This window comes from Nipponia nippon, unplaced genomic scaffold (genome assembly GCF_047370975.1).
Source record: "Nipponia nippon isolate SJK-2023a ecotype South Korea unplaced genomic scaffold, ASM4737097v1 scaffold_16, whole genome shotgun sequence".
NCBI classification, from domain to species: Eukaryota; Metazoa; Chordata; class Aves; order Pelecaniformes; family Threskiornithidae; genus Nipponia; species Nipponia nippon.
In genome coordinates, this window is record NW_028262332.1 from 11,380,290 (window position 1) to 11,405,741 (window position 25,452).

General features: G+C 38.3%; 1 protein-coding gene across 5 annotated transcripts in view; it reads right to left on the bottom strand.

Moving 5' to 3' along the window:
• The window catches only part of DENND1A (DENN domain containing 1A), a 217,702-nt gene that overhangs the window by 72,810 nt on the left and 119,440 nt on the right, over positions 1–25,452 (bottom strand). For all 5 annotated transcript variants that reach the window (XM_087752734.1, XM_087752732.1, XM_087752731.1 and 2 more), the window contains exons 11-13: positions 22,734–22,779; positions 13,740–13,841; positions 6,287–6,412 (exon numbers count right to left, since the gene is read on the bottom strand). In XM_087752734.1, the coding sequence (XP_087608860.1) occupies positions 6,287–6,412; positions 13,740–13,841; positions 22,734–22,779 (274 nt within the window). The remainder of the gene's footprint in view (positions 1–6,286; positions 6,413–13,739; positions 13,842–22,733; positions 22,780–25,452) is intronic.

Sequence of the window (25,452 nt, forward strand, 5' to 3'; positions counted from 1 at the left end):
AATCAATTCAGAAACATTAAAGTTAGTCAGAAGTTATCCAGCTATACAACTGATGGTTGCTCAGGCTAATAAACCTGAATAAGATTGAATAACAAACCATGAAGACATAAAATAAATTAATTGATGCTTCATTGAAGAGATTCACTTATTATCAGTAATTCCCAACGCATTCAAGTTAGTACCGATAACTATTTATGATCCTAGTTCAATCTGAAAGACGTAGGTTATGTAGAAATTTTTCCAATGATAATGGTACATAATACAACAGTTACTAAAAGTACCATCCACTATCAGAATCACTGCAGTACCAGTAGTTACTTAAAATCGTTATGTTTCATTATTAGCATCTTAAAGCTTCAGTAAGCTCCCAACTACTATTCCATATGTTTTAAATGTAATTGAAAAACAGAGGATGTTTTAAACTACAACAACGTATTTCCTCAGTTTGAGACAGAGGCAGACAGTTTCATTCTTGGGGGAAACATCACAAACCAGAACACCACTATTTTCAAGGAACCTGCAAACAGTGAAAGTGACTGGCCATGCCTTTCCAGGACTGAAAGCGTATTTTCAATTGCAAAAAAAAAAAAAAAAAAAAAAGGAAAAATTAAAATCTCTCGATATAGTATTAATCAGTAATAAGATGCTAAAAATAAAGTCACATTTTTCTCCCCTTTTTTTTTTTTTTCATTTTGACATTGATTTCAAAATGTCCTCACAAACAATTTAATTACACTTTTAATACCATCACAGCTCCCTTCGCCCTCTTCCCCCCCGCTATTTTGAGGCTTGCTTTGTTTAGAAACAGTGCAAAATTTGATACTTTACAAGTAACCAGCATCACCCCTTAGCACTGGACAGAGATCACAGCACTGTTATTGCTTCATTCCAATTCACGCATGGAGAGAAGGGCCTCTCAAGAAGAGCAAAGCAATGAAAGATTTTGCTGGGCAGGCCTCAAGAAGATGGTATGAGCCAAATACTAAGAAATATAGTTCTTGCTACAAGTAATGCAATTATATTAATTGTTTCACCTCCTCAGAGACATTGCCGCAAATCAGAGACGTTGTTGCCACAGACTGGCACATACTGGAAATACTCGCAGGTGTTGCAACTGTGTAAATCCAGTATAAAACATGGGAATTACGAATATCTAGCATATTTTCAATCCACCAAAATCAGGTTTGCATGGATTTTATAAATGAGAGAAAGGTCTAGATTTAGGTAATACGACAATACACACAAGAAACCATTTTACAAAGAATGCACAGTTCATCACCCCAATAACTAGATTAACAAATTCATAACAACTAAATCAGCCTTTTAAAAGCAAATCAGGACATCTTGATTCAAACCCAAACAAACACCAGAATCTCATGCACAGACATGTCTCTTCAGTGGTGTGTCAGAAATAAAACGGGCTACCTTAGCTCACATCGCATTAGATATACCTCTCACCTCAGTATACCATGTATACGGTGCTTTGAAAGAGACACCAAATTTTACAGTGCCTGCGTATAAGAAGTTATCAGTGCAAAACAGCAAAGCTAAAGAGAAACCTACCTGCAGGAGCACTTAGATACTGATATCTATTTGGGTTATGAATGTTAAAATTACCCCCCCTTAATTAACCATACAAAAGGTAGCAGCATTGCAAAAGAAAAATAGTTTTCACCTTACTGTGTATTTATAGCAATGAAATACAGACAAAAGGAACCAAGACGCGGAAATAGAAATACCTGTTCAGAATATACAGATTTTAAAGCAAAGCGTAAGTAAACAAGCTTTTCAAATCTGTCAGGCCAGAAAATGTTGTATTAAGCATACACGATTCCCTTTGCAAAGCTCACTGGAGTGCCCACGTACCCAGAGAACAGACAGAAAGCTTGTCACTTGAGAAGACTGTACGTCAAACTTGGAGCCTGCTGTTAACTCTCATACCCGAGCTAGGTGAAAAAGCAGCCAGATGGCTTAGGCTAGCTGCACCAGCACCCCAAACCTAAACCCAGTACGTCCTCTTGTCTCGTACCCTACATGCTGCTGCCTTTGGTCAACCTACACCGTGAGCTCACCGGTACCCACAGGTGTTAGGATGTTTGTTTCTCAACAAAGATTGCCTGGGAAAGAAAACCAATTAAATGTTGGCTCTAACCACTAGGTGTCAGCAGAAGAAAGTGCACCGTCAACATCTTTGCTGTAGAAAATGTGAGTCTCATTTCCCCCCTCCCTTACCAATATACACACAACTATTAAGTACTGCAGACCACCTTTACACACACGCAGTAATTATACAGCTATCTCTGCTGAAGATGACCTAATTTTGTGAATTAAATATTTAGAAGATGATAAAAGCATTCCCTCTGCAAACAGCAAAAAATCAGGAATTTAGAAAAAAGTAATTCAAGTAAACAAAACGCTCACATTGGTGTCACTGTCAAAAATGTAAGTAATATTCATAAAGATAACAATCTGCCTCAATACAGCCAAGTAAACGCACCGCTTCTAAGGTGTTTTACTGTACTTAATAGCAACAGAGGTTTGTGGAGACTGTAAGTACATCACGTGTCACAGATATTCTTCCATACTTAAAATCTGGCTTAACGCAACTACAGAAAACACATACACACAGTAGCAAACATAACTGAACCAGTTATTTTGTTACATAAGTCTTATGGTTAGACTTGCAGACTGTATTATCTGGATATGGTTTTTCATGCAAAAGTTCTAGTTACTGAAGGCCTCAGAAAGTTTACAGCAACAGTAACTCACGCATCGCCGGTGTACTGGTTCGTATATACATTCCATAACCTTCTATCTTTAGAGCAAAAGCTTCTGAACAGAATAAGAGCTCTTACTATGCTTAAATAGAATGTGAATTTAAAGTCTGCTCTGTAACACATTCTGGGCCTCCAGAGAGTAATGAAAGGTAGCTTCACACCATTTATCCCAAAAGTCAACTCATACCAGATGAGATGGTATATGAAATTAAACTGTCTTATGAGATAAAAACTATGAAAAGAAGAAAAGCTGCTGCTTCTTAGAATTTACTTCCTAATTATCAATGATTTTAAATGAACAGTCAGATTTCTTGAGTTACGGGACATCAAATGCAAAGAACCACATCATAGTCGGTATTGCTTATGCCCCATATTGATGACATGTGAAGGTGATACGAGAAAAAACACACAATGGAGGTATTTGAAAATATGTTCTTTTCCTAGAAGCTATTTCTTCCACTTGCTTTTCTATTTGTCCCAGACACATTGAAATGATTTTGTTTGCAACTGTAATAACCAGTAACGGTTTCAAAATAATTTTTTCCAAACAGACATTAAAATTTTAAAGCAAATAATGACAGTCACTGCGGTCTTTGTGGATTCTGATACATCAGCGGAGAGCAATCAAAGAGTTGCCACATACACTTTAATATTTTTCCACTATTCAACAAGAATCTCCCGTCATTCCGTATTTATATGAGAAGATGTGTATCATGACCGCTTTGAATATCTGGGAGTGTATAATCCACAAACTCAGCAAACCGAGCTCACCAGCTGACAGGAAATAACAACGAAGACGATTGCTCTGCCAAAGATGGAATTACCTCGGAGTACAGAAGACTATTTCAAGCGCAGCACTTGAAGCACAGCACAACAGAGAAACACGGGGCTTTAAATTGCAAGGTGCCTTACTAATTGCCAGTTACTGTGCTTTGTTATTAAATTACAATCCCATTTTCTTTTGTGAACTTAGCAAGTACATTTCCTAATTGTTTTACTCATTACACACTATTGTTTGGAGTTTTCCTGCATCTTCTTAAGATCAGGTTTTCCAAGGGTTTTGAATGAATTTTTAAGTGTGATGTTCCTAACAGTAACAAGAGTCTCTCAGTAATTGCATTTACTGTATATTCTAAAATGCAAGTGAAGTATAAAGAAGTTGTACGACCTGTCCAATACCTCACAGGATGTCTCTGGCAAAACTGGAAACAGAATGCAGGTCATTTGACTCTGACAGGTTCAGCACATGAAACACTTGCAAATTTTCTTTATCTAAATCTTAATACTGAAATGTACAAGCAGAAATTAAATTTTTAATTTATAAAAGGACTTGGGAAAGAAAGCCCTGACAATTTCCACTTCCTAATTATTCAAATTGGATTTTACGACATATTTGTACAATTATGTTTACAAGTTTTCTTTGATGGAATGATAAGCAAATCACACAATTTCTTCTACTTCCTCAGGTTAGCTGTCCCTCAAAGTTGCAATTTCTAGGGGTGCCATTGTCAACTGATTTTGAATGTTCATCTTTAACATTCAGCCTTCAAAATACCAGATGGTATTTCCAGAAAAGCAATTTAAATTTTTATTTTTCTTCATAAATCCCTTAACTAGTTAATCTCACACACACATCCAGGCAAAGCATACACCAATATTCCCAGAGTTGCCTGGCAACTACTGGGAGGAGCATCGGAGAACAAGGAAGCCTGCATGGATGAAGGGAAGTCAGCGTCTCCCGGACATGGATAAAGGAGGCTTACAGCCAGAGTGCCTTGCTGGTTTCATTTTTGTTATTTATACGGACAATTAAATACCTCTCATTATTTCACCTTAGATGCTTTAAAAGCCCAATACTTACACCCAGACAGACATACACAAGTCAGTACAATTCATTTTTTTCACACACACGACACGTGGATTCCCCTAGTAAGGTGTGGAAGGACTCATGCTGACTTCAAAAGTAATTTTTGAACCCTGAATATGAATTGTTGGAATAATGCTTGTTTGATGGTGATAACTGGACTGTTTAAAATTCAGACTGAGCTCTTTTCTCCTTCTGGCTTTAAAAATAACAAGACAAACTATAGTACTTTAGAGACTTTAGTTACTGAAACATCCTCAACCTCAAGAAACACTATGCCCGCAGTCCAACTTCTGGTCTTTTCCTTTAACATCATGATTAAAATTAGATTTATTACTTGTCTGCATGCTGGATCTCTTCATTAATCTTCACAGAGCAGTAGCATGCAAAATACAACACCTTTTCTCAACTAGTAAGCCTTCATTCTCACTCCACTCATTTAGCCTCCCCACTTACACTCAGAATTCATCTTAGCATCTCCCAGTGGTATTCAAGCTCTCCACTGCTACCACCAATTTTCCATTCTGCCTCCAAATCCTTACAGACGAGAAGAAGGTATTAAGACAAAAGTACGTTTTGTCCTCTCCAGAAATGATCTTGTTAAGCAGCCAGAGTTCTAAACAACAGTAGTTCAAATGAGCCCGTGGACACCACATTGAGATTTATCACTGCATTTGACTTGCACGCATGTTAGTTTTCCCCTGCTTCAGAAATAGGGAACATAAAATATTCTTGAAATATTATGTGGATCACTCTGCAGTTAGTACTTTTCAGCCTCCATATTTTTGGGACATATCTCATGAATTATACCCGAATGTGCCTCATACTAGTTACCTTGCCTCTAACTCTCTGTCAGCAAAATGTACGCACTTTAAAAGGAACCCCCTAAGTACACGGTAGCAAAACCAGAGCGTCACAAAACATGTGGAAATACATTAATTTGGCTGGACTGATTTGTATTGAAGTCCATGAAGCTACTCACAGTAAGCCAGGAACAGATGCCTCACTAGAAGCAATAAAACCCGAGATCAAGTACAGAAAAATCCTTCCCCCACTCAGATGGCACTTAATCACTGCTAAATAGAGATTAGCTCTGAACCAGAAGCAAGAGATTGAATTTCCCTAACAGAACATTTATCGTCAATAGTTATAACTCCAGACATTCTTCATATTTCTGTAAAAGCACATTTCTTTACTAATTATATTCTTAAACTCTGTGATTCCATAAACTTGCATGTTTCACAGTTAAGCATATATTGTGTAAAAAGTATATCTTTTACTACCTTTAAAAGTAATACAATGAATACCCAGGTTTTGCAGTGAGAGAAAATGGTCAACTCTGCACTAGCCTCCTATGATCATTAATTTATACTTTTTTACCATCTCTCTTCTAACGTAACTGTCTTCAAAAACAAGCGACACCCACACCTTTCCATAAGAAGTTTTCTCCCTGTGTGACTGACCATGTTTGTGGCACCTCTTTCTGTTTTGGAGACTGGCACACTGCTTTCAGTACTACTCGGCCAAAGAGCCACAATGCTGACCTTACTAAAAGTGTGTTATACTACACCTTGAATTCTTGTTAGCTTTTTTCCCCCACCAGAGCTGCGGATTTACATCTTATGCCTACTAATTTCCTACTTACAGGTTCAATTTTCAGGGCGTTTCTGTAGCTCCCGAAGAAAGATGCTTGTGCTTTTAGAAATGCTCTTGCAACGCCATCTCCAGTGGTTGTAGAGACTTTCTTCAATCTGTTCTTCAGTGCAGAAACCTGAAATCACACAACAGGTCTAGATCGCTCTCATATCACAAACAAAGCTTAACATATTGGGGCACAGCGAAATGAAAAATGTGCTAACCACAGCAGCAGTTATGACAAAAAAATGACATTGTGAATTCAGAGTTGAATTTTTCAGTTCTAAAAGCATTACTTTTCAAGCTGTTTTGCTTCTCTAAGATGCGACTGGATTCTATTCAGAAACCAATAGGAAAATAAAAGCTTCGTTTCAACCTTCCCTCCTACTTAAAATCCACCGTTAACATGCTGTTGAGTACTCTTCTAAAGGTAGTCCATGAAGTTCTGTGTCATTCTTGATTAGAATCCATGAAAGAATTTCAGCTAAATTAACTCAAACATCAGACATTAGAGAAACTGTTCTGCATAATCAGGCCATCCATCACCAAGGCTAAGAACAAATTCTGTAGGTCTCAAAAACTTGTTTGCCACAAATACAAGTTTTTTTTCTTTTAAGGCTATATTCCCTTGTATTTCAGAGACTTAATGGAAAATAACAAAATGAGAGTTTTATTTATGCACTTGGTGGGTTCCCTTGGCTGGCTCCCAGACACCCACCGAGCCGCTCTCTCATTCCCCCTCCTCAGCGGGACTCGGGGAGAAAACACGAAGAAAAAAGCTCGTGGGCCGAAAGACAGGGAGATCACTTACCAATTAGCATCACAGGCAAAACAGACTCGACTTAGGAAAATTAAGTTAAATTTATTGCCAATTAAAATAGAGTTGGATGGTGAGAAACAAAGACAGAAAGTAAAACACCTTCCTCCTCCCCCCGCCGGCCTTCTTTCCAGCTGAACTTCCCCCCTCCATTCCCGACTCCTCTACCTCCTCCCTGAGCAGCACAGGGTGACGGCAATGGGGGTTGCGTTCTGTCCGCAACAGTTCCTCTCTGCCGCTCCTTCCTCCTCACACTTTTACTCACTCCTCACTCTGCTGCGGAGCGTTTTGCCCTTTCTTACCTATGCTTTCACAGAGGCACCGCCAGCTTTGCTGATGGGCTCAGCTGTGCCCGGCGGGGCCTGCTGCGGAGCCGGCTGGAACTGGCTGGAACCAGCCGTGTCCTGCCCCGGCCTCTCCTCACAGAGGCCCTGCAGCCTCCCGGCCAACGCCTCGCCACCGACACCCAATGCAATCCAGAAAACAAAACCTGCAGTTTCTTAAAAGTCTCAAATTAGCAACAACATTCTGTCCTTCAAACTGGTCAGTATCTACTGAAGTTTTTTTTCTTCCTGTTTCTCAAGAGATGTAAACCACCTGTGCGCAGGATGGCTCTCCTCTTAACCCTCATTGCCCTTTCCCTTCCACTGTGGAGGTGTTTAATTACCTCAGGATTCAGAGAGCTGCGCTTTAGGCGAACACAGCCCTAACGGTCTCATTACCATTTACACAGAGACACTTACCGATCACAACTTAGCAAATATCAACTAAACACATTTCTATGCAGGCAGACTTAAAACTACCATGATCCAGGTTACCTGAATATTCTTTGTTTTCTGTGTACACCAAGGGCTGAAGTTTTAGAGGGTTATCCATTACTGTTCTCTGCGCTTCAGAATTTCTCATACACACAAGAAGGTTGTGACTTAGTTTGACGTCTCTTTTCTAGTGCTTAGAGCTCAGTAACTACTGAAGTAAGGTTGTGTATCTATGTATTATTATTAGTGACAGCGTTTTTCTTTCCCAAACACAAGCTGGGAAGGGAGATAAAAAAACCTTTCAAAGATTAACATCAAGCTTGCTGTGCCTGTGCTGCAACGGTTACAGGTTACGTTAAATCATTAACAAATAGTTATGTCAGTAGCAATTTTTTGGCGTTGCAGACAGAACCAGGACAAGGTAAGTTTTTGAGACAGATCTCATACAACACACAGCAATACAAAACCAACAATCTGGGCGCTGATTCTTGAAAGAAATTCAGCTAGTGCTTTTGGAGGATGCGGTCATGCCACGTGCAAAACCCACGTGTGATGAGATGCCTCACGCAGAGACAGGAAGGAGCCACAGTTCCAGAAGGAAAGCAGAAAGCCAGGAAATCCCTAGTCATCTTGATGTGCAGGAGAACAGGAATGACTCCATAAATATCCACGTTACGAATTTAACAGAAATAATTCCATCAATAACTAGCAAATTGTCCTTTTTCAAATGCTATTCTGAAAAACTCCATTGGGGTAGCTCTATATACTTCACACTACGCAAGAAACGTCCTAAGAATATTATTCACAGAGTAAGCAGATTCTGTTGTAGTGAACGTAACTGTGGTTTTCTGAGGGTACCAATAATACCTCATGAAATATAAGCTGATGGTTCAAGTGTTCAAATTCTTTTTCAAGACCTTTTCCCCATCCTCCAGCTCATAACAAAAGCTTATTCTGGCCTCATCCATATCTCCAAAATCCTAGCGGATGAGTTTGTTCTGCCTCGGGGTTTTGCTACCAGCCCGCCTTAGTAGCAAACGGCAGGCTGGTTTTCCTGAACAACTGTTCTCGAGTGCTTCAGCTTTACCCCTCCTGTAAGCACAGCCCTCACTTCCACCTTCAGTAGTCTTACATTTGGCGAGGGCAGGACAGGGACTCCTCATCTCGCTGTACAGGTGTCACATATATAATCCATATTGTGCAATACATTATCTTCTTTTAAAACTAGATGTTATATTTGCACTCGTGTTTACCAAAGCAGTTGCAAAGAGATTTCCTTTTACTTTTTCCTGCAGCTAATTTTACTACTTTCCTGCAGCTTCTCTTGTAGAAGGATTTTCATTACAGTTATTTAGTATAACAGAAATAATCAAGAGCGTGCCCAGCATTGTTTATAAATCTGAATGCTGTGGCTTACGCCAATGATCCATGCATTAATGAGCCCATAAGCACATATTAACATAATACATGATAGCGGACTTAGTCTATCTTGCCCATAAAATAAGCTCACTCCTACTCACTGAGATAATGTCTCTCAAGGAGCTCTGTTATTCTCAAAATGTAAAAGCTTCATCAGAGTTTCAAACCTGAACAGCACACTTCTCCATGTTTGAAGGAGCCTGATGTCGTAGGGATGAAGTATGTGTTTATTTCCTATATTAACTTATGTAAACCACTTAAAGGTAGTTCTTAAAAATGCAATAAAATGTCTATAGCTCTGAGTAACTTCCAAATCCATCTCAAACATTTTTATAAGTGGTTTTCTTTAAACATTCATGTGAAGATAAAGAACTTGCCATCTATATAGAAGGAAAAGGCTCTATGCTTCGTTTTACAACAAACTAAAAGTTCAGAAGTCTAGTCACAGCCTTTCGTTGTTTCAGCTTCCCTATTTGGTAGAGAAGTAGAATATCGGTAGGTATTTTGCTAATTCCTTAAGCTTTTAGATCATTTGCTCTCTTCCAAGACTAAATCGAATACTGTAGGATGTCTATTTTATATAGGCACACTTTTACTTTTTCAGTCAGGACTCTTGCAACAGGCATGTCATAGTTTTTAAAAAAAGAAAATGTTAACGGCAACGTATTTAAAGAGACTAACAAGTAAGAAAAAAATAATTCATGCTTACTCTGGAATAAATTAGTACATAAGACAAAGTAGATTATACAAGTAGAATTATGAATGTTTCCTGCCTAAAGAGGCAGTAATACTTTAAAAAAAATAAGATTGTGACCACTCAATATGAAGATTATTTCTAGCCAAACAGACACATATACATGCAGTCTACCCTGAGAGTGTTTTTAAAGAAGATTTTTATACTTCTGGCAGTTCAGGTTTAAAGGTCAGATTTAAACTATCACCATGTTTCAAAATGCAATCTGTGCAATGCAGCATAATGAAATGGTTCAGTAAAGGTGCTAGTGGAAATTCTTTTAATTAGGTCCAAGGCTTTTCAGTTGTCAACATGAATAAAGCAAGAAACATTCTATTGCAAACACAGTGTAAGAAATAAAAATGGATTCACCTTTAAGAAAATGGTTCTGCTATAGAGTTGCAGTTTAGTACTTCTTGCTGTCCTGAAAGCAGTTAATTTCCCACTAAGTGAAAAACAGTAACATAGGCTTCCTACTTGTGGTAACTTGTTAATGAATGGACAACAGTAGCACACACAGCTAAATTACTGACAGCCTCAGATATTCATAGGCTAGTGCAAATTTACAATACTCTCACAGCCATCAGAAATGCAAGATCTCTTTGGCGCAGTACACTGCATTGCATCAGGGCTTCATTTAATAAAAACTACAAGTTGACAGAGCGAGCTTATGCTTTATTCCTTGTAATATGAAGCTCTGACTACAACTAAGACTAGAAGATGACACTTATTTGGAAATACATGAAAAATCCATAAGGGTTGCATAAAAAAAAAATTACTACCCCCTCTTTGCTATTCCTTGCAACACAGACGGTGGTGTAGGAGACTTGTCAGCAGCAGATGCACTTATTGTAATCACAGTCCTTAATAAATCTCTTTTTTTAATATTGACTATTTTAAAAGGAAAGTTACTTCCCAGGGCGTTCTCATGCTGCCAAATTTTCAGCAACATATCAGAAGCAGAAGGCAAAGGAGGGGCAGTTTTTCACATTTCAAATAGTTAATCAGTAATGCAGTAGTACACACCTTGATTTTCAGGGATCTGACTTGAGCAGCTCGGGAAGTCTGACTGCTAGCAGGTACCGCCGCGGTACACCGGGGCGAAGAACCGACCTAACCTGACTCTGCTGGACCTGCCTCAACGCTGCCCAGCTCCTGTGACGCAAATGTTAAGTGGAAAGGCATTTCACTATAGCCTATGTTTGTTTGGATCCTAGGAGTAAAAGATTAATGAATAGTTCATTCTAGATTTCTGAGAATCAATAGTTTAGGTGGCAACATGACCATCATGAAACTCAAGCACAACCCACTACCTGAAGCTCTAAAATAATCATAGGACTTCATGGCATTGTTTTACTTGATTAAAAAAGCTGCTCGAGGAGAGGGGAAAAACAGCTTCAAAAATTTTCCACTGGGTTAATTACCTGATGGCGAATGCATCACACAGAAGATGTTTCTCCTCACTGTTGAATACAGATTTAATTCAGCAAAGTAAATTCTGTGTCTGTTCAGCAGTGTATGAATTGCTCGCTGTTCACATGAAGCAGCAAAACTGGCAGAACAGTTTGACATAACAGCCATGTATGATCATGAAACTGCTGAAGACATTTTTAGTTTCTCAGACCATAAATGCATCTGTTTAGACTGAGACCAGTGGGGAGACACACTCCCAGAATCTCCCCATCCTCCCAGGGAAGCAAAAGAAAAAAAAAGGAGAAGAAAAAAAAAGTATAATGGATTGGCTTTAGAGTCTCCCTGCTGAGATGAACAACTTGATCCACTTACAGTTCCAAACACATGATGCATGAAAGAACTAACAGAAATTCAATTCTTGCAAAGAAGAGCAGCTGCTCTCTAGTGGTCAAAGCCAAATATTAAGCAGTCTGAAGGAAAGGAAAAGACCTGGAGGAGAATACTTCATTATCTAGGTAACTAAAATAACGAAACAAAGCTAAATAAGACATAAACACTGATCCCAAACATTAATTACACAACGCGACACGATTCAAGTTAAGGCTTTGTTGCGACAAATATTAATCCCAGCTGTATTTATATAGCAGTTGTGAAAAAAAATACACCATGTACGCTATTTGTGAGCCATGCCAGTTAATTGAATTTGCTGGCAGCACTTCCTCTGCTATGCTCCAAACATCCTCCAAGATAAAATGTAGCTTTTAAACAGACCTGTGGAAAACTGAATCAAGAAATTTGAACTAATAAAACACAACTCTCTACTGTTATAAAAGTGAAGTAAAAGTAAATAATGAAAGGAAGGAAGTCTCTTAAAATTTATTACATTCCAAAGCTTGAAGTTCTGTGTTTATTGGTGAAGTCTCTTCTGATGTTCTACAGCACGCCTACAACAGCTCCTTTAATGAAGTCTCATAAAATCTAATATAATACTTGATTGTTGACAAATCATATACATGTTTGAGGTCCCGCGCTCACTGTATCCAGACATTTCTTACATAATTCCATGATATTTACAAGTCTGTCATTCCCCGGGCTGCGGATAGCGGCACGAGCGATGACCAGCTGGCAGATTTGGATGCTGGGAGTGAAATCCAAATGAAAAACTATATAAAGCCAGAAAAATTCATGGAAGTAACTTTTATAGACTAAATGCTTGACTAAAGCCAAAATGTTCACAATCAAGATGGACCTTTTATCCAGAGCCCACTGTTTTCGAAGAATGGATCACACCACAGATCACAGAGGAATGACGGGATGTCACAGTAGGAGGCAGCGGCTATTCACCATTACTTGAATTTTCCCTCAGACAGACCAGCTTATGTTGAGCTCCCTGCATATCAATTTTATTTCTCAACTACACATAAAAAGGTATAGATCTAACTGTCAGCACAATGTTTTGAACTAGTAAAAGAAATCCAGATTTTCCCCTGCCATTTTCTCCTAAACAGTCACCCTCTGACTTAAAAATAGCTTCTTCCACTCTTACTCACTTCACCGCTCTTCCCTCTCAGCTTCGTTAGTGACGATGATTACAGCAGCAAGCTGGATGTATTTTTGTCTCATTAAAGGGAAAGATCAAGCATTTATACAACATTTCTATCAAGTTATTAAAAAATAAATAACCAATAAAAAGTTTGAATGAGAAAGAAAATGAGTTCCAAATTATATGCACTGAGCAGTGCTAGAAGTGAATATGAAGTAGCCCATTTGAGAGCATAATTCAGGATACAAAGCGCGAAAGTTCATTAAAACTCACCTGGAGGAAGTCACAGGAGGCAAAAAAAAGTTCATTTGAAAACAAAAGTTATCTAAAAATGCAGGGGTTTTTTTGCCTAATGGAATGGATAAAGATGGTTTCAAGTAGTACTTCTTTTTCATGCCATGAAGAAAGAAGTTTGAATTTTTGTTTCCTGTTCAGACGTACCATAACCTGTGTGGTTTTCATTCCTCTCTTTTGCCCCTATAAAAGACTAACTCTTCAGATGAAACTTGATCGTGCCATTCCAAAACCGAACCTGGGTTGCTGCAGCATTTCTAGCTTACGTGAGCATTACCTAATTTTCATTAGGAGGCTTAAAAATATGACTGCAAATGTTCAAGCAAACATTGCTTAACACTTCAAAACAGGAAAGAATTGAGGTAAAGCGGTTTACTTATAATAATGAGAGTAACACAAAGAGACAGCTCAGTTACAAACCAAACAGGTCAAAAGGATTTACACTTTTAAGTAATGGAATAGTTGAATAAATCATTTCATACATACCACATCGTTAGGAAGGCTCTGAAGGTCATCAAAAGGGGTTTCCAGTGTGTTGGTGTCTACATTAAGAATCACTACATCTTCCAGGGCCATGTTTCTTACTTTCTAAATATGAGCAAATTCAAGAAAAGGGAAAGGAAAATGTAAGGATGCAGAGTTAAATCTTACGTATAAAGGGCAGAAGTGATGGCATAACACCATGGCATTACAAAACTTCAAGCATTTTAAAAACAACCAACATTCCTGTCTTTCTGGCATCATTTGTTTTATTTATTCACATTTTACAATGCTGAAAAATTAACCGTCAATTTGCAGGTAGAAGTTCTTAACATTGTGCATACTGAAATTTTTGAAACCAGAGAGTTACTGTTTGAGATTATTCAAGCACCTCTACTAATGTTTATCTTAATTCTGGTATCCTGTTTGCACATTTAGCAGCTTCTAGCTGGGTCAAGATTTTAAGTCTATCTTTTTATATTTATAAATTAATTTAAATAACGGTAAATAGCAGCTTTTCTAGGAGTTAAGAGCTGCAGTAAGTCAGGGATGGGAACTTGTTTCCAAATTCCAGGTTGAATTTTAGAACTCCAACAGAGACAAGTTTACAAAGGGATTTAAGTAAAATGGATGCTACCCGAGGTTAATAAATAAATAACTAAAATGAAGAAAAGCTAAGAGAAAAATAACTCTGCCATATCCTGGTCTCTTAATGCTCAGCAAGTCTGAACTTTTTATCCTGTTCCCATGAATTGAGAGGAGGAAATGTCTTTAAGCCAGTTTGAGCGTTTACATCAGCCGTAACGGTACAGGGCCATACAAGAGACAAGCACAACCTATTTCTCACAAGAACGAGCATTACTACCTTTGACTTTAAGTGTCTAAAGGTATTGGTGTTCTAAGCAAATTTAAACATTCTCAGACTTTATTTCCCTGCTTAAACAACAGTAAATGAATCACTGATACGAAACACAGCAGCATTTAAATATTTATTTTAACACTTTTTCCACTAACAACAGAATTGAATCCTTTTTTTTTTTTTTTCCTTGGCTGACTAATCATATGTATTTAAGCCCTCTTCAAATAAAGCTTTGAAAATTCAAAATCAGAAAAAGCGGAACTATAGAATACAGTAATTAAGGAAATTTCCCAGTGACACCGTAAACAAATGTTTAAGTACCTACATACCTATCAGTAGGACCAAATGCAAGTTACTGAAGAGGAAAATGAACAAAAACATACTCAATTTTTAATTAAGGTTTTGCGGGGCGGGGGGAATTGTTTCCTTTAAAAGCAAGGAACTAGAGCTCTAAAACAATGCCAAAGTTGAGCCTTAGGCATCTAAATAATTACCTTCAGTTTTCAAGGCTCAGTCCTCTGTCTATAAAGAAAACTGCTGTGTACTTAGGGGAGAGGAAATAAAAAAAAGCCAACAACTATAAAAAGCACTTTGTAGACATTTAAGTTCAGGTCTTCCATGAGAAATTTCTTTAACTTAAATGGAAGAATATTACATTTAATTCTTTCCATATAAAAAGCACAAGTACTGCATGACAAACCAGGTACTTTCCTCTACATTTCAGGAACCAAAGGTCACTCTGTTGGCTGCATCTGATAAACTCTAAAGCAATCCAGGAGTCTTGCTCCTTCTAGGAGTCCGGAAGCACCAGACAAACTGATTTGCTCCTTCCTGTTTCAGAAAATTAAAAATCTCACTTATACTCAGAGGAGCCTAAAAAGCTCCAACAAAAAGGTCTTGCAACGTACTTAACCAAAGCCAGAAGCTTGTCAAAATCGAGTGCTAGTAGGACAAGACAGAAGGAATTAAAACCTTCTCTTGATTCTTGCCGGAGAAGCAACAAACGTGCTTGAACTTGTCAACGGGTGTTTTTGTAACTTTGGTGATGAATCCGCACCTTCCCTTCAGCAAAATGTTGGGGTTTTCTGTAGCAAAGAACAGGCTCGTGACAAGCGGCTATCTGCCAAGGAGCACGGTACAAAAGGCTGTTGCTCATGCTGCAAGGACTATAAGTGTTCATCAACGTAATCCTCTCCACACATGGCCCAGAAATAATTGTATCCAAAAGGAAGGCTAATATTAAACTCTGCTGTGCTATATACCTTTACACCATGAAGAGCACAACCTTACTTTAAAACTTTCCAATATTTGTATTAAGACAGTGGATTTCTCTGGAGACAAAGCCTAAAATTTAATAAAACACTTCAGACTAACTTGATTTATAGCATCTGTCTTGCAATGCATTTGAAAAAAATGTAATTTTTCAGCGGTCCAATCATAGCTCATCCTAGAGAAACGAAGACTGACCAGTTCATCTTAATCCTTATCTGTTTTTATCATCTTTTCTTTCATTATAATCTTTGATAAAGGTATTATCGGATAGTTACAAGGCCTTTTGTCAAATAATCAAATGGTTCTTTTGCTAGACATAGTACCTATCAGCCCAACTAACCTGGAAATAAAAGTATTTACTGTCTTGTTGGAATTTTAGTAAAAATTCCCAGCACCCAGCTGCATTTCGCGCATGAAATCCCATTGGACTCTTTGAATCGCAACTACCTGTAGATCATTTTCACAGGTACAGTCTGCGTGGTGCCGCCATTTCTACAAAGGGGCCGCCACTAAGCCACATCCAGTCACGTTCCCTATTTCACAGCTTCCTGACTATCCGAACAGAATTCTACAAATAAAGCGATCCCTGTTAAGCAGAATGGACTATATTCAGCATGTTCATATTTTACTGAAAAATCGTGGACAAGCAAAGAACAAGAGGAAATATCAACATTACAGTTTCCTTACCTAATTTTACTACAGACTAGGGACTTGCTGAGTCAAAAGAAGTGATTCAGTGAAAATGTGCATCGCGTATCAGTACTGCAAACCCTTCCTAACCATCCTTACCGAATTACTTGTAGCCATAATTAATCATCTAAAAACCATCAAATCAAACCAACATCTACACCTGCCTTTTATTTTAAATGTCTCTTTTTAAAAGAGTGGAGAGGTATGGAAAGCTGGTTTAACAAGCACACTGAACCCATTGTTTATGGCCTCTATAAACATGGCTTAGTAAGAATTACTGACTTAATCAGAGAGAACTTATCTCCTGGTGAAAAGAGCACTTTAAATTTCAGAAATGGCACCTTTACTGTGAAAATCTCTTAACTTTTCAAACAAACTCCAGGGGGCCTTAAACACCAGGTCAGTAAATAAGCAGCGGTTAGTGTGTCTGTCCTGCTCACAAGCAGCCAAACACTTGAAGTAATTTAAATGTTTTATGTGAAAGTTTGCAAAACACTGAGAAACTATATTGCAACAGAAGTATTAAAGGGTGCGCCTCTGTCTCAGATCACATGCTACAAGCAATATTCATCAATAATACTAACACGAGTTTATACTAAATGTTGTTTTATTATCACTGCCCGCAGTTGGCATTTTTTGCATTTCCTACCATAAAAAAAATCTTAAGTTAAACTTCTTTCAGATGAACAATTTTATGGAATAGTTCCTTTAAAAAGAAAAAAAAAAAAAAAAACCAAACATCACCCTCCTTCCCCCCCTGAAAAACAGGTTTGCGTAACTTCATGGCTAAATTGGTGCCAAAACATAAACCAAGTTGATCGTGAGGTTTCATAACCAGATACAAATGTGATCAACATATTTAAAGATGTTGTAACAGAAAAAAGAAAATATACCTTCCGCTAATTCTTTTGGAAAGGTAAAACTCTTAACAAAACCTAACATTTTTAGTAGCTAGTTTGTACATTATATTTGAAATTATTATGAAAGTATGATTCACAACATCTAAAATCCATTTGCTTAATGACTTGTCTCTACTTAGTTAATAGTTTCCATTTATTTTCTTAAGAAAAACACCACAACGCTGCAGACAACAATGTGTCAATCTGGCTGCCAGAAGCAGGAAAGGCAACGGATATAAAATTTTATTATTTCATGCCCCAACAGCAGCCAGAAGGACTTAATGAAATCACCCTTAGATTTACAATCTGAAATAGCTATTCAGCAGACAAATCTGGTTAAGCTGGATGTGCCCCCTGACCTCCCCACCCTTTGATCTGGGCACAGCAGGTGGGCTGCTGCCCCCGCCGCGCATCTCCCACTCTTCCGCCCATCTCCAACCTTGATGTGCAGCACCCTGATCCTGTACAGGTGATCCTCAAGATCCTTATCACAAGCAGCTGTTGCCAACTGAGTGACAAACATCACTGGTGCTGATCTAAACACTGCTGTACAACAGAAGAAAAACCTTCCACACTTAGTGGTAAGGCTGCGTGGTACTGCAGTATTTGTCTTTCCTGAAACTTACCCCTCAAACATCCTCCGCACAGAATCTCTTATTAAAACACAGTTATTATTTTCATTTTTGCAATAATTGGATAAAAGACGATTCCGTAAGTCATTTGTCATAATTTTAAATGCATTTTTATCAATACTCCTGAAACCATGTACAGCCATATTTATAATATTTGTGACTAAATTACATTTCATTTTTTAAGACCTGGATTTAAGTATATATATAACCCCTTCATTTAAACCCTGTAAAAAAGCTACACTTCCTCAGTTATAGCTAGAAAAGGCAGTGATTTACTAGGTATAGATGGATGGAAAAAGCTAACTATTACTCCTCACCCCAATCGAAAAATATAATTAACAATTAACACTACCACTGGAAGATGCCAGCGGTCAATGAATTCTCAGGGTGTCGTCTGCGGCACGGGGAAGCCACATGGCAGCGCCAGGACCAAGCCCAAGCTGATGTAACCGGTTTCTCGGAGTTGTTAGCTCTGACTCCATGCATGTTATCAGACTGGATCACAAACAGAGCATCCTCACCGCTACCTGAAAAAGACCGGCTAAATATGCCAAAAAGTGCTCCCAGAATCTGTGCGTGGGGTTCGGAGGACTGAACACACAGCTTTCCGTTCATCTGCCTGCAGAGGGAAGAGCCTATCGGCAGTGAGATCACCTGCCGTGTCCTAGCGTATTAAAGACAGCATGAATTTTAGTGAACCTTCTTTTCCTAACATGAACATATTTACTCATACCAGGTTAAAATAAAACAAAAATCTGCTGGTATAGGTTTTATGATATGCGCAACTGTCCTTTAGGCTTAGGAAAAATGTTAGAAAAGCATTCTAACAAATGCAATGTCATTTCATACACAAATTCCTTCTGGATAATCTTGCAAGAACTAAAACTCTGAAGTCCCAGAAGTCGTCCTTGAGTGACTGGAATATTTAAAAAGAGCGCAAGAAATACTTTTCCAATCATTAACTTTAAAGGCTGCATTTGTGCCCCGAACAGAGCACGACAAGGGTGGGCACTGCGGTTACCTGCCTGACGGGAAGCCTGGCACGGAGGGGCATGCTGCCCGCAGCTCCGTATCTGACAGCTGAACAGAACTGTCCCACATGGTGAATCAAAACCACATGTGCCTAAATTCCAAGAGGCAGTCTGCTAGGTCAAGGGCATTCCTCTTCCATCAGCGCCATCACACTAATAACCTTTGCTACAGAAACAGTTGCTGAAACAATCGTTTACTCTGACAAAATGTAAAAGGCTGCCAGCTACGTTTGACACCACTTACAGCACAAAGGTCAATTTAATATAATTTGAACACTAAAATAGCATACAGTATGCAGGTAGAAAATAAAACAGCATTATGAAAGGGATGTGTTCATTTGAAGGAGTTTCATTTTCCTATCTCATTATTTATCAGTACTAAGTACTTATCTTCATCTAATATGAATTCAATTAGTTCCGTAAGCATGTTCCATTATTCATGTGATAGCTCCAGCCTTGCTTATCCAACAGCTTATAAACTTTTAGCCTTCTTTGAAGTCACTTTATGGATTGCTAAATGGAAATCTTATAAAGAATGACTAACTAGGTGATGATAGAAAAGCTGAAAAATAAGAGCACAAAACACAGCTCTGTATTTTCTACCAAGATTTTCCCTCATAAATCAGTTGGAGCCCTCTGACCTATAACAGGAGATTATCTTATCTCGCTGGAGAACATTTCAGTCACAGCAAATTAGATTTAACAGTCAATGGATATGCTTGATATTTTAATCATAAGAAAAATTTGTCATTTTCCATTAAAATAACTGCTCCTTCTACAGGGACCCTGCGTAACATGGGAACCTGCAAACTAACTTTAAGATACACAATGGTTTGAAAAAAACTCTTTCAAGATGAGAGAGAGGTGGTATTTTGTTTAAAATCATTAACATTTCCGCTATATTTCTTCCAAAGGTCCCACTCCAAGCTAGGGATAGCAAAAGCCCACAGAAACAGCACTAAAGCTAGAAAACTTTTTTTCCTACATCCCAAATTCTCCCTCCCCTTTACACCACAGCTTTCTCTGCGCAAGTTCAGGCTTCCACTAACATTTACGCAGCAATGACAAATTCTGCGATCGGAGCTGCTGGAGCAGAACCGTGAGCCTGTCTAGACCTGCAGTTACTCCCGGGGGGCTCTACAGCAGATAAAGAGTCCACCTGCCTTCACCCGAATAGCATCCCTTATCCTGAAACTAGAGCACGTGGATTAACAAAACACTCAAAGATCTACTTGCTGAAATTTCAGCATTCAAAGAAAAATGAATACTGAATAATGACAGTAGTTTTTGGTTGTAGTTTACAAAATTATTTTGATACGGAAAAATTAATACATTGTATTTTTAAAAATACACAACTGCTAGATCATGAGAAAAAATTTGCTGTTTTTCCTAAGTTGTTATTCTAAGAAATAAAACACCATTTTATATCTACATATGAAGAAAAGGACAAAGAAAGTAAGCTTTCGGTATCAAAAACAGGCAAAGAAGTAAACTAGTAATTGTCTAGCTCATCTGACAAATGTCACCTTTCCTTTGGCCAAGGCACAGAGAAATTACGCAGTAGTTGCCAACAAACAGATACAATAGCCCACCGTGTGATTTTATTTGATTTTTCAATGGAAAAAGCACAGTTAGCTGGAAGACGCATTTCTATCTGGAAGCATTCACTTTATCCTTAAGAGCAGAGGGAGGAGAGAAGACAGTTTGTTTTATTTATTTAATTTATTTCATAAGGCACTCTGAGTGACTGTACTTTGCCAAAGTGTGTCTGTGTTCCAGAATCTCTGGCTATTCAAAAGCCATACTGGATTTAGTACTAAACAGATTTTTTCACAAGTTACTAAAATGGATGAAAATTGGCTTCTCCAAGAACAACTCCTTTTTTTGAGTTTTTACAGATGGAGTTTGGAAGGCCTACAGAGCCCTGCAGTCTGAAAAACCGAGACAAAGGAAGAGGTAATGGGTTTGTGTGGCAAGGCAGGAGTGAGACATCATGCGAAGCAACTCCAAGGTGTAACTATTAATTTTTTTTCCTATCCCCATTGCCAGGCTAACCACGTAGCTCTTTGTGAGCAAAAATTTGTGGAAGCTGACAAGTATCCGCACTGAGATATTATCCCATCCTCTACCAGGTCTCTTCCTTCTTTTTCAAATAGATAGATACCATAACAAGCGTGCCAATGATTAAATGGTACAGATATGGGGCAGAAAGTTTCTTGATCGACACGAACAATATATGACGGACTACTTATTCCTAGAAATTACTTTGGTCCTGTCTGTGCAGTATTCAAGGGTAATTATCAGAAAACCCTCTAATATAAGCATATGATGTGCAAACAAATGTACATGTTGACTTTTAAAATAATTGCTTATTCACTAACACATTGTACTGCAAGTCTGTACTTTATTTAGCAATATAAAGGGCACAAAAAAAAAAAATCATCTGTACCTAGGATGGTAAGCAAAAAAGATAAAAAGGTCCTGCATATTCCATCTAGCTTCTCACAAAAAAAGTGACTTCTAAAATTACTTCACATTAGCGCTGGAAAAAGAGGGAAGTTACATAGCATATTAGTCTAAGTTTTAACACACAAAGAGACAGAGGATCATTATTACATACATACGCCCTAGCGAAAGAGTATCTTTGATCGATACTTCCAGAGAAATTACACATTTTTATGGCCAATATAAAAACAAATATTCTAGTAATACGCATTACTTCATGTGACGTAAAACTCAGCATTGTGCATTGTTACGTATCCTAAACCCTAAGCCTGAATTTCCGAACAGGGGTATCTAAACCAGGGACACGAGTCAGATTACTTGCGAGGGAAGCTGCAGCTCCCACCCGTTGCGCGCTGCCTGCTCCTTTGGGAGCCTCCGAAGAGGCAGCGCTTCCCGGGCGGGAAGGCCGCTCCCCAGCCGGAGCCCACGCGCGCCGGCCAGACCGCCTGCGTACAGGGGCACAGTTACTAAGGACCAGGATTTTCATAGGGATCTAAATTAATAGCTTATGTTGTCCTCCAGATACTTTTGAGGAAAGTCATCAACTGTTTCACCAGTACTGGAAGCAAAAGCAAATGTGCTATTTCCACTTTTAGAGTTTTTAAAAGTCACATGAATTACTCTGAATTGTTTATATGTGAAGCTTTCTGTGAGGGCTGGTTTTCTGCCAGCTTTGTGTTAACATTAACAGCAAGTTCCTTCTTTTCAGATCTTTTGAACATTAAAAAAATTACAATCTGTCTGCAAAAGCCTAAAAGAGAACTGTAACTGTCAACATTTTGGTTTAATATCGACTCTGCCTTTGTGAATACAGAGTCAAGCTGAGGCAGTAAACTGATTAACTGAAGCAACAGGATGGAGAGGGGAACACGACGTGAGCTCGTCACCGCTGAACTGCAAACAGAAAGCATGCCCAAAGCGTACAAGGTAGCAAATAAAACTCCCTTAAGATTTAACATTATCATGTATGCTTAACCTCAATTCTCTCAGCACTCCCAAATTAACAGGATTATTTCATTTTTAAGCATACGAATGAATGTATAATTGCTTGCAGAATTTGGTTCTAAACCATAAAACTATAAATAGTTTCAGAAATGGTGAGACAGACTTACCTCCATCAAACTTAAATGTATTCCAATGAGGTAGGGCATTGGGGCACTGCAAAGAGGAAAAAAACCAGCTTTACATTCTCATAACACTGGATTAACACATATGACTTATAAAATTAGCTACAGGAAAATACCAGGATACTGGATTAGACTTTGCTTAAAAAAATAATATATATAAACAAACCACATGTGAACAAAATTTTATTCCATATTTGAAAGACATTTTTTACTATGCAATATCCTCTCACTACTGTAAGACTTTAATTTTTCTGGACATCAGAATTTCCAAGTGACTAAGTTAAGACACGTACATAAGGACAACTATTAAACATATCTACAATACTGGAGTCTTTTTTTAAAAAACAAACAAAATGCGTTATTACAATGTTCAAAAAAAATCCAGATTTTTCTAAGAGTATTCTTCAGAAAAATTGATCCTGTTGTAGTGTTAAGTGGTTAATTTAAGGTATACGTATCACCTGGTACTACAAGTTTTAAATCCTTTGGATATGGGTCCCGACACATTTAAAATAATTTATTTTTAAGTACAACTCTTGAAAAGTTTACATTCACAAAAGAAAAATATAAAAAATACTTTTGAAGATTCTGCTAAACTCCAGAGTTACTGGGACACACGCCGATACCATTATTCCCTTCAGAACACACAACTTAAATACACCAAGAGGCTCTTGGGCCCAGTTTGTAGCCTCAAGCACAGGTGTGAGACTTCTGTTATCAAACAGAATGCTAACATTTAAGAGAAAGATTGATCTTTTCCCTCTTCTCTTCCATGATGTTAGCAAACACCAACATGCACTATAGAACACAAGAAGAGTACTGAATGAAAGTCGTATCTTTGTGTATACAGTATTTCTAATATTAAGCTTATTACAGGACTCCCACTCAACTGATCAGGGAAAGCTTATATTTGCACTGCTTATTAGAACACATCAAAGAGGATGCCAAAGCTGCTAATTGCAAATATGGCATATACTGCCTGTTAAACGGAAAGCACACAGACAGACACAACTTTTAAAATAGAGCCTCGTTTCATTTTGGATACAGAAGCTCAAAGAGCTCATTTTCAATTTCAGATGAAAAAATGAGAGAAATGTCACTGCACTGCCTTGGATTAAAATATCTTCCATATTGCTTTGATAAACTGGTGCCTACTGCTCAGTAAGAGAAGCACAGCGCTGAAAAAACTACTGCAAGGCACCAGACCAGCAAAAATCACTCTGCTTCTCATTTTCATGAGAAAGACCTTTAAAAAAAAAATTTACTGATATGCATATTAATATTTATCATGTTTATTACTATACCGCCTAAAACTGCTACTCTGTTGGATGCTGTACCGAGAGATGGGAACAGCCTCTGTATTAGACGTTCTACATGAAAACACTTTTTTTCCTTTTGAAGACATTAAACATACATAACTTCAAAAAAACCTTACAAGTTCATTTGTAGCATACCGAAGTGCCGTGAACCACGCTGCATTACAACCCGCCGAACTGCGGAGGCTGGCAGGAAGGCCCCCTCCCCAGCCTCCCCACCGCAGCACCTGATGGCAGCCAGCCCAGAGGCACTCCTACGTCAGAAACTAACTCGGTACAAATCCTGAAGGTTCTGCTCCCTTGGGAATTCCACAGATGAGAACCAGAACACACATCCAAGTTCTTGGATAGAAATTTTTACCATACAACATGATACACGATTATTACATATGGATTGCTGCTCAACTGAGGAGTATTTTTATTTGTCATTTTGCATGTTTTATTTGCGACAAACGCTATCTCTTTCACCCACATCTCTTCATTCCAATGGCCACATTCCAGGAGCAAGAAAATACCCAGTAATTTTATATTCAAAGTATAAACCATTGGTTTAGCTGCCAGCTGCACAAATGCTCAACTTCCCCGTGTGCCTGGCTATGCTGCTCGAGACTCCTCCAGCATGCACTGAGATGAATGTGTTTCTAATTAAGTAGCTTCATGAACACGACAGCTTCAATCTCAAAATACAAAGTCTGAACCTCGGCAGGAAGTCTTAAGACTGCAAATGTCTCATCTAGTGGAACCTTGGCTAATGTAACGAAGGGAAGCAGGAAGAGTGCAGTATTCCAGAAAACCAGCCGTGTATTAACGTGTCCAAAAGTAGAGCCTGTCACCAAGCACAGGAAAACCTGAACCTGTAAAAGTTAATTAACTGTATCATGTCCGTCTTTCAATCCTCCAGTTTGTCAACAAAAGAATAATAAGAATGCCTAAATCCTTAAAACCATGCACCCCCAATAAGATTTTAAGGAATTACAGGAAAGATATGGCTTAAGATAAATGGATCAGCTCTGGATGCAATGAATCATCTTTTCAGTTTTCTAGTGACAGACATTACATGTAAAGGCAATACAGCATATAGAACTATGATAGGGATTGCATTAAGGCTACAGTAACCTGACTTTTAGCCCTATTTCGAAAGCTGTTATTTCTTTAAATTTGTATTACTAAACATTAAAGGACTCCAGTCAGGAGCTGAATGGGCCGTACAGTGCATACACCTGGACAAAGCAAGAGGAACAATTTGATACTATAGAACTGCAAAGAGTGGGTTTGGCATACCCACCGATAGAAAAAATAGCTCAGGTTTTGCTGATCGATATGAAACAGGAAACTTTGAAGCAGTAATTTGTTAAAGTGTAATGTGCTAGTTTTGCAAATATTTGTGT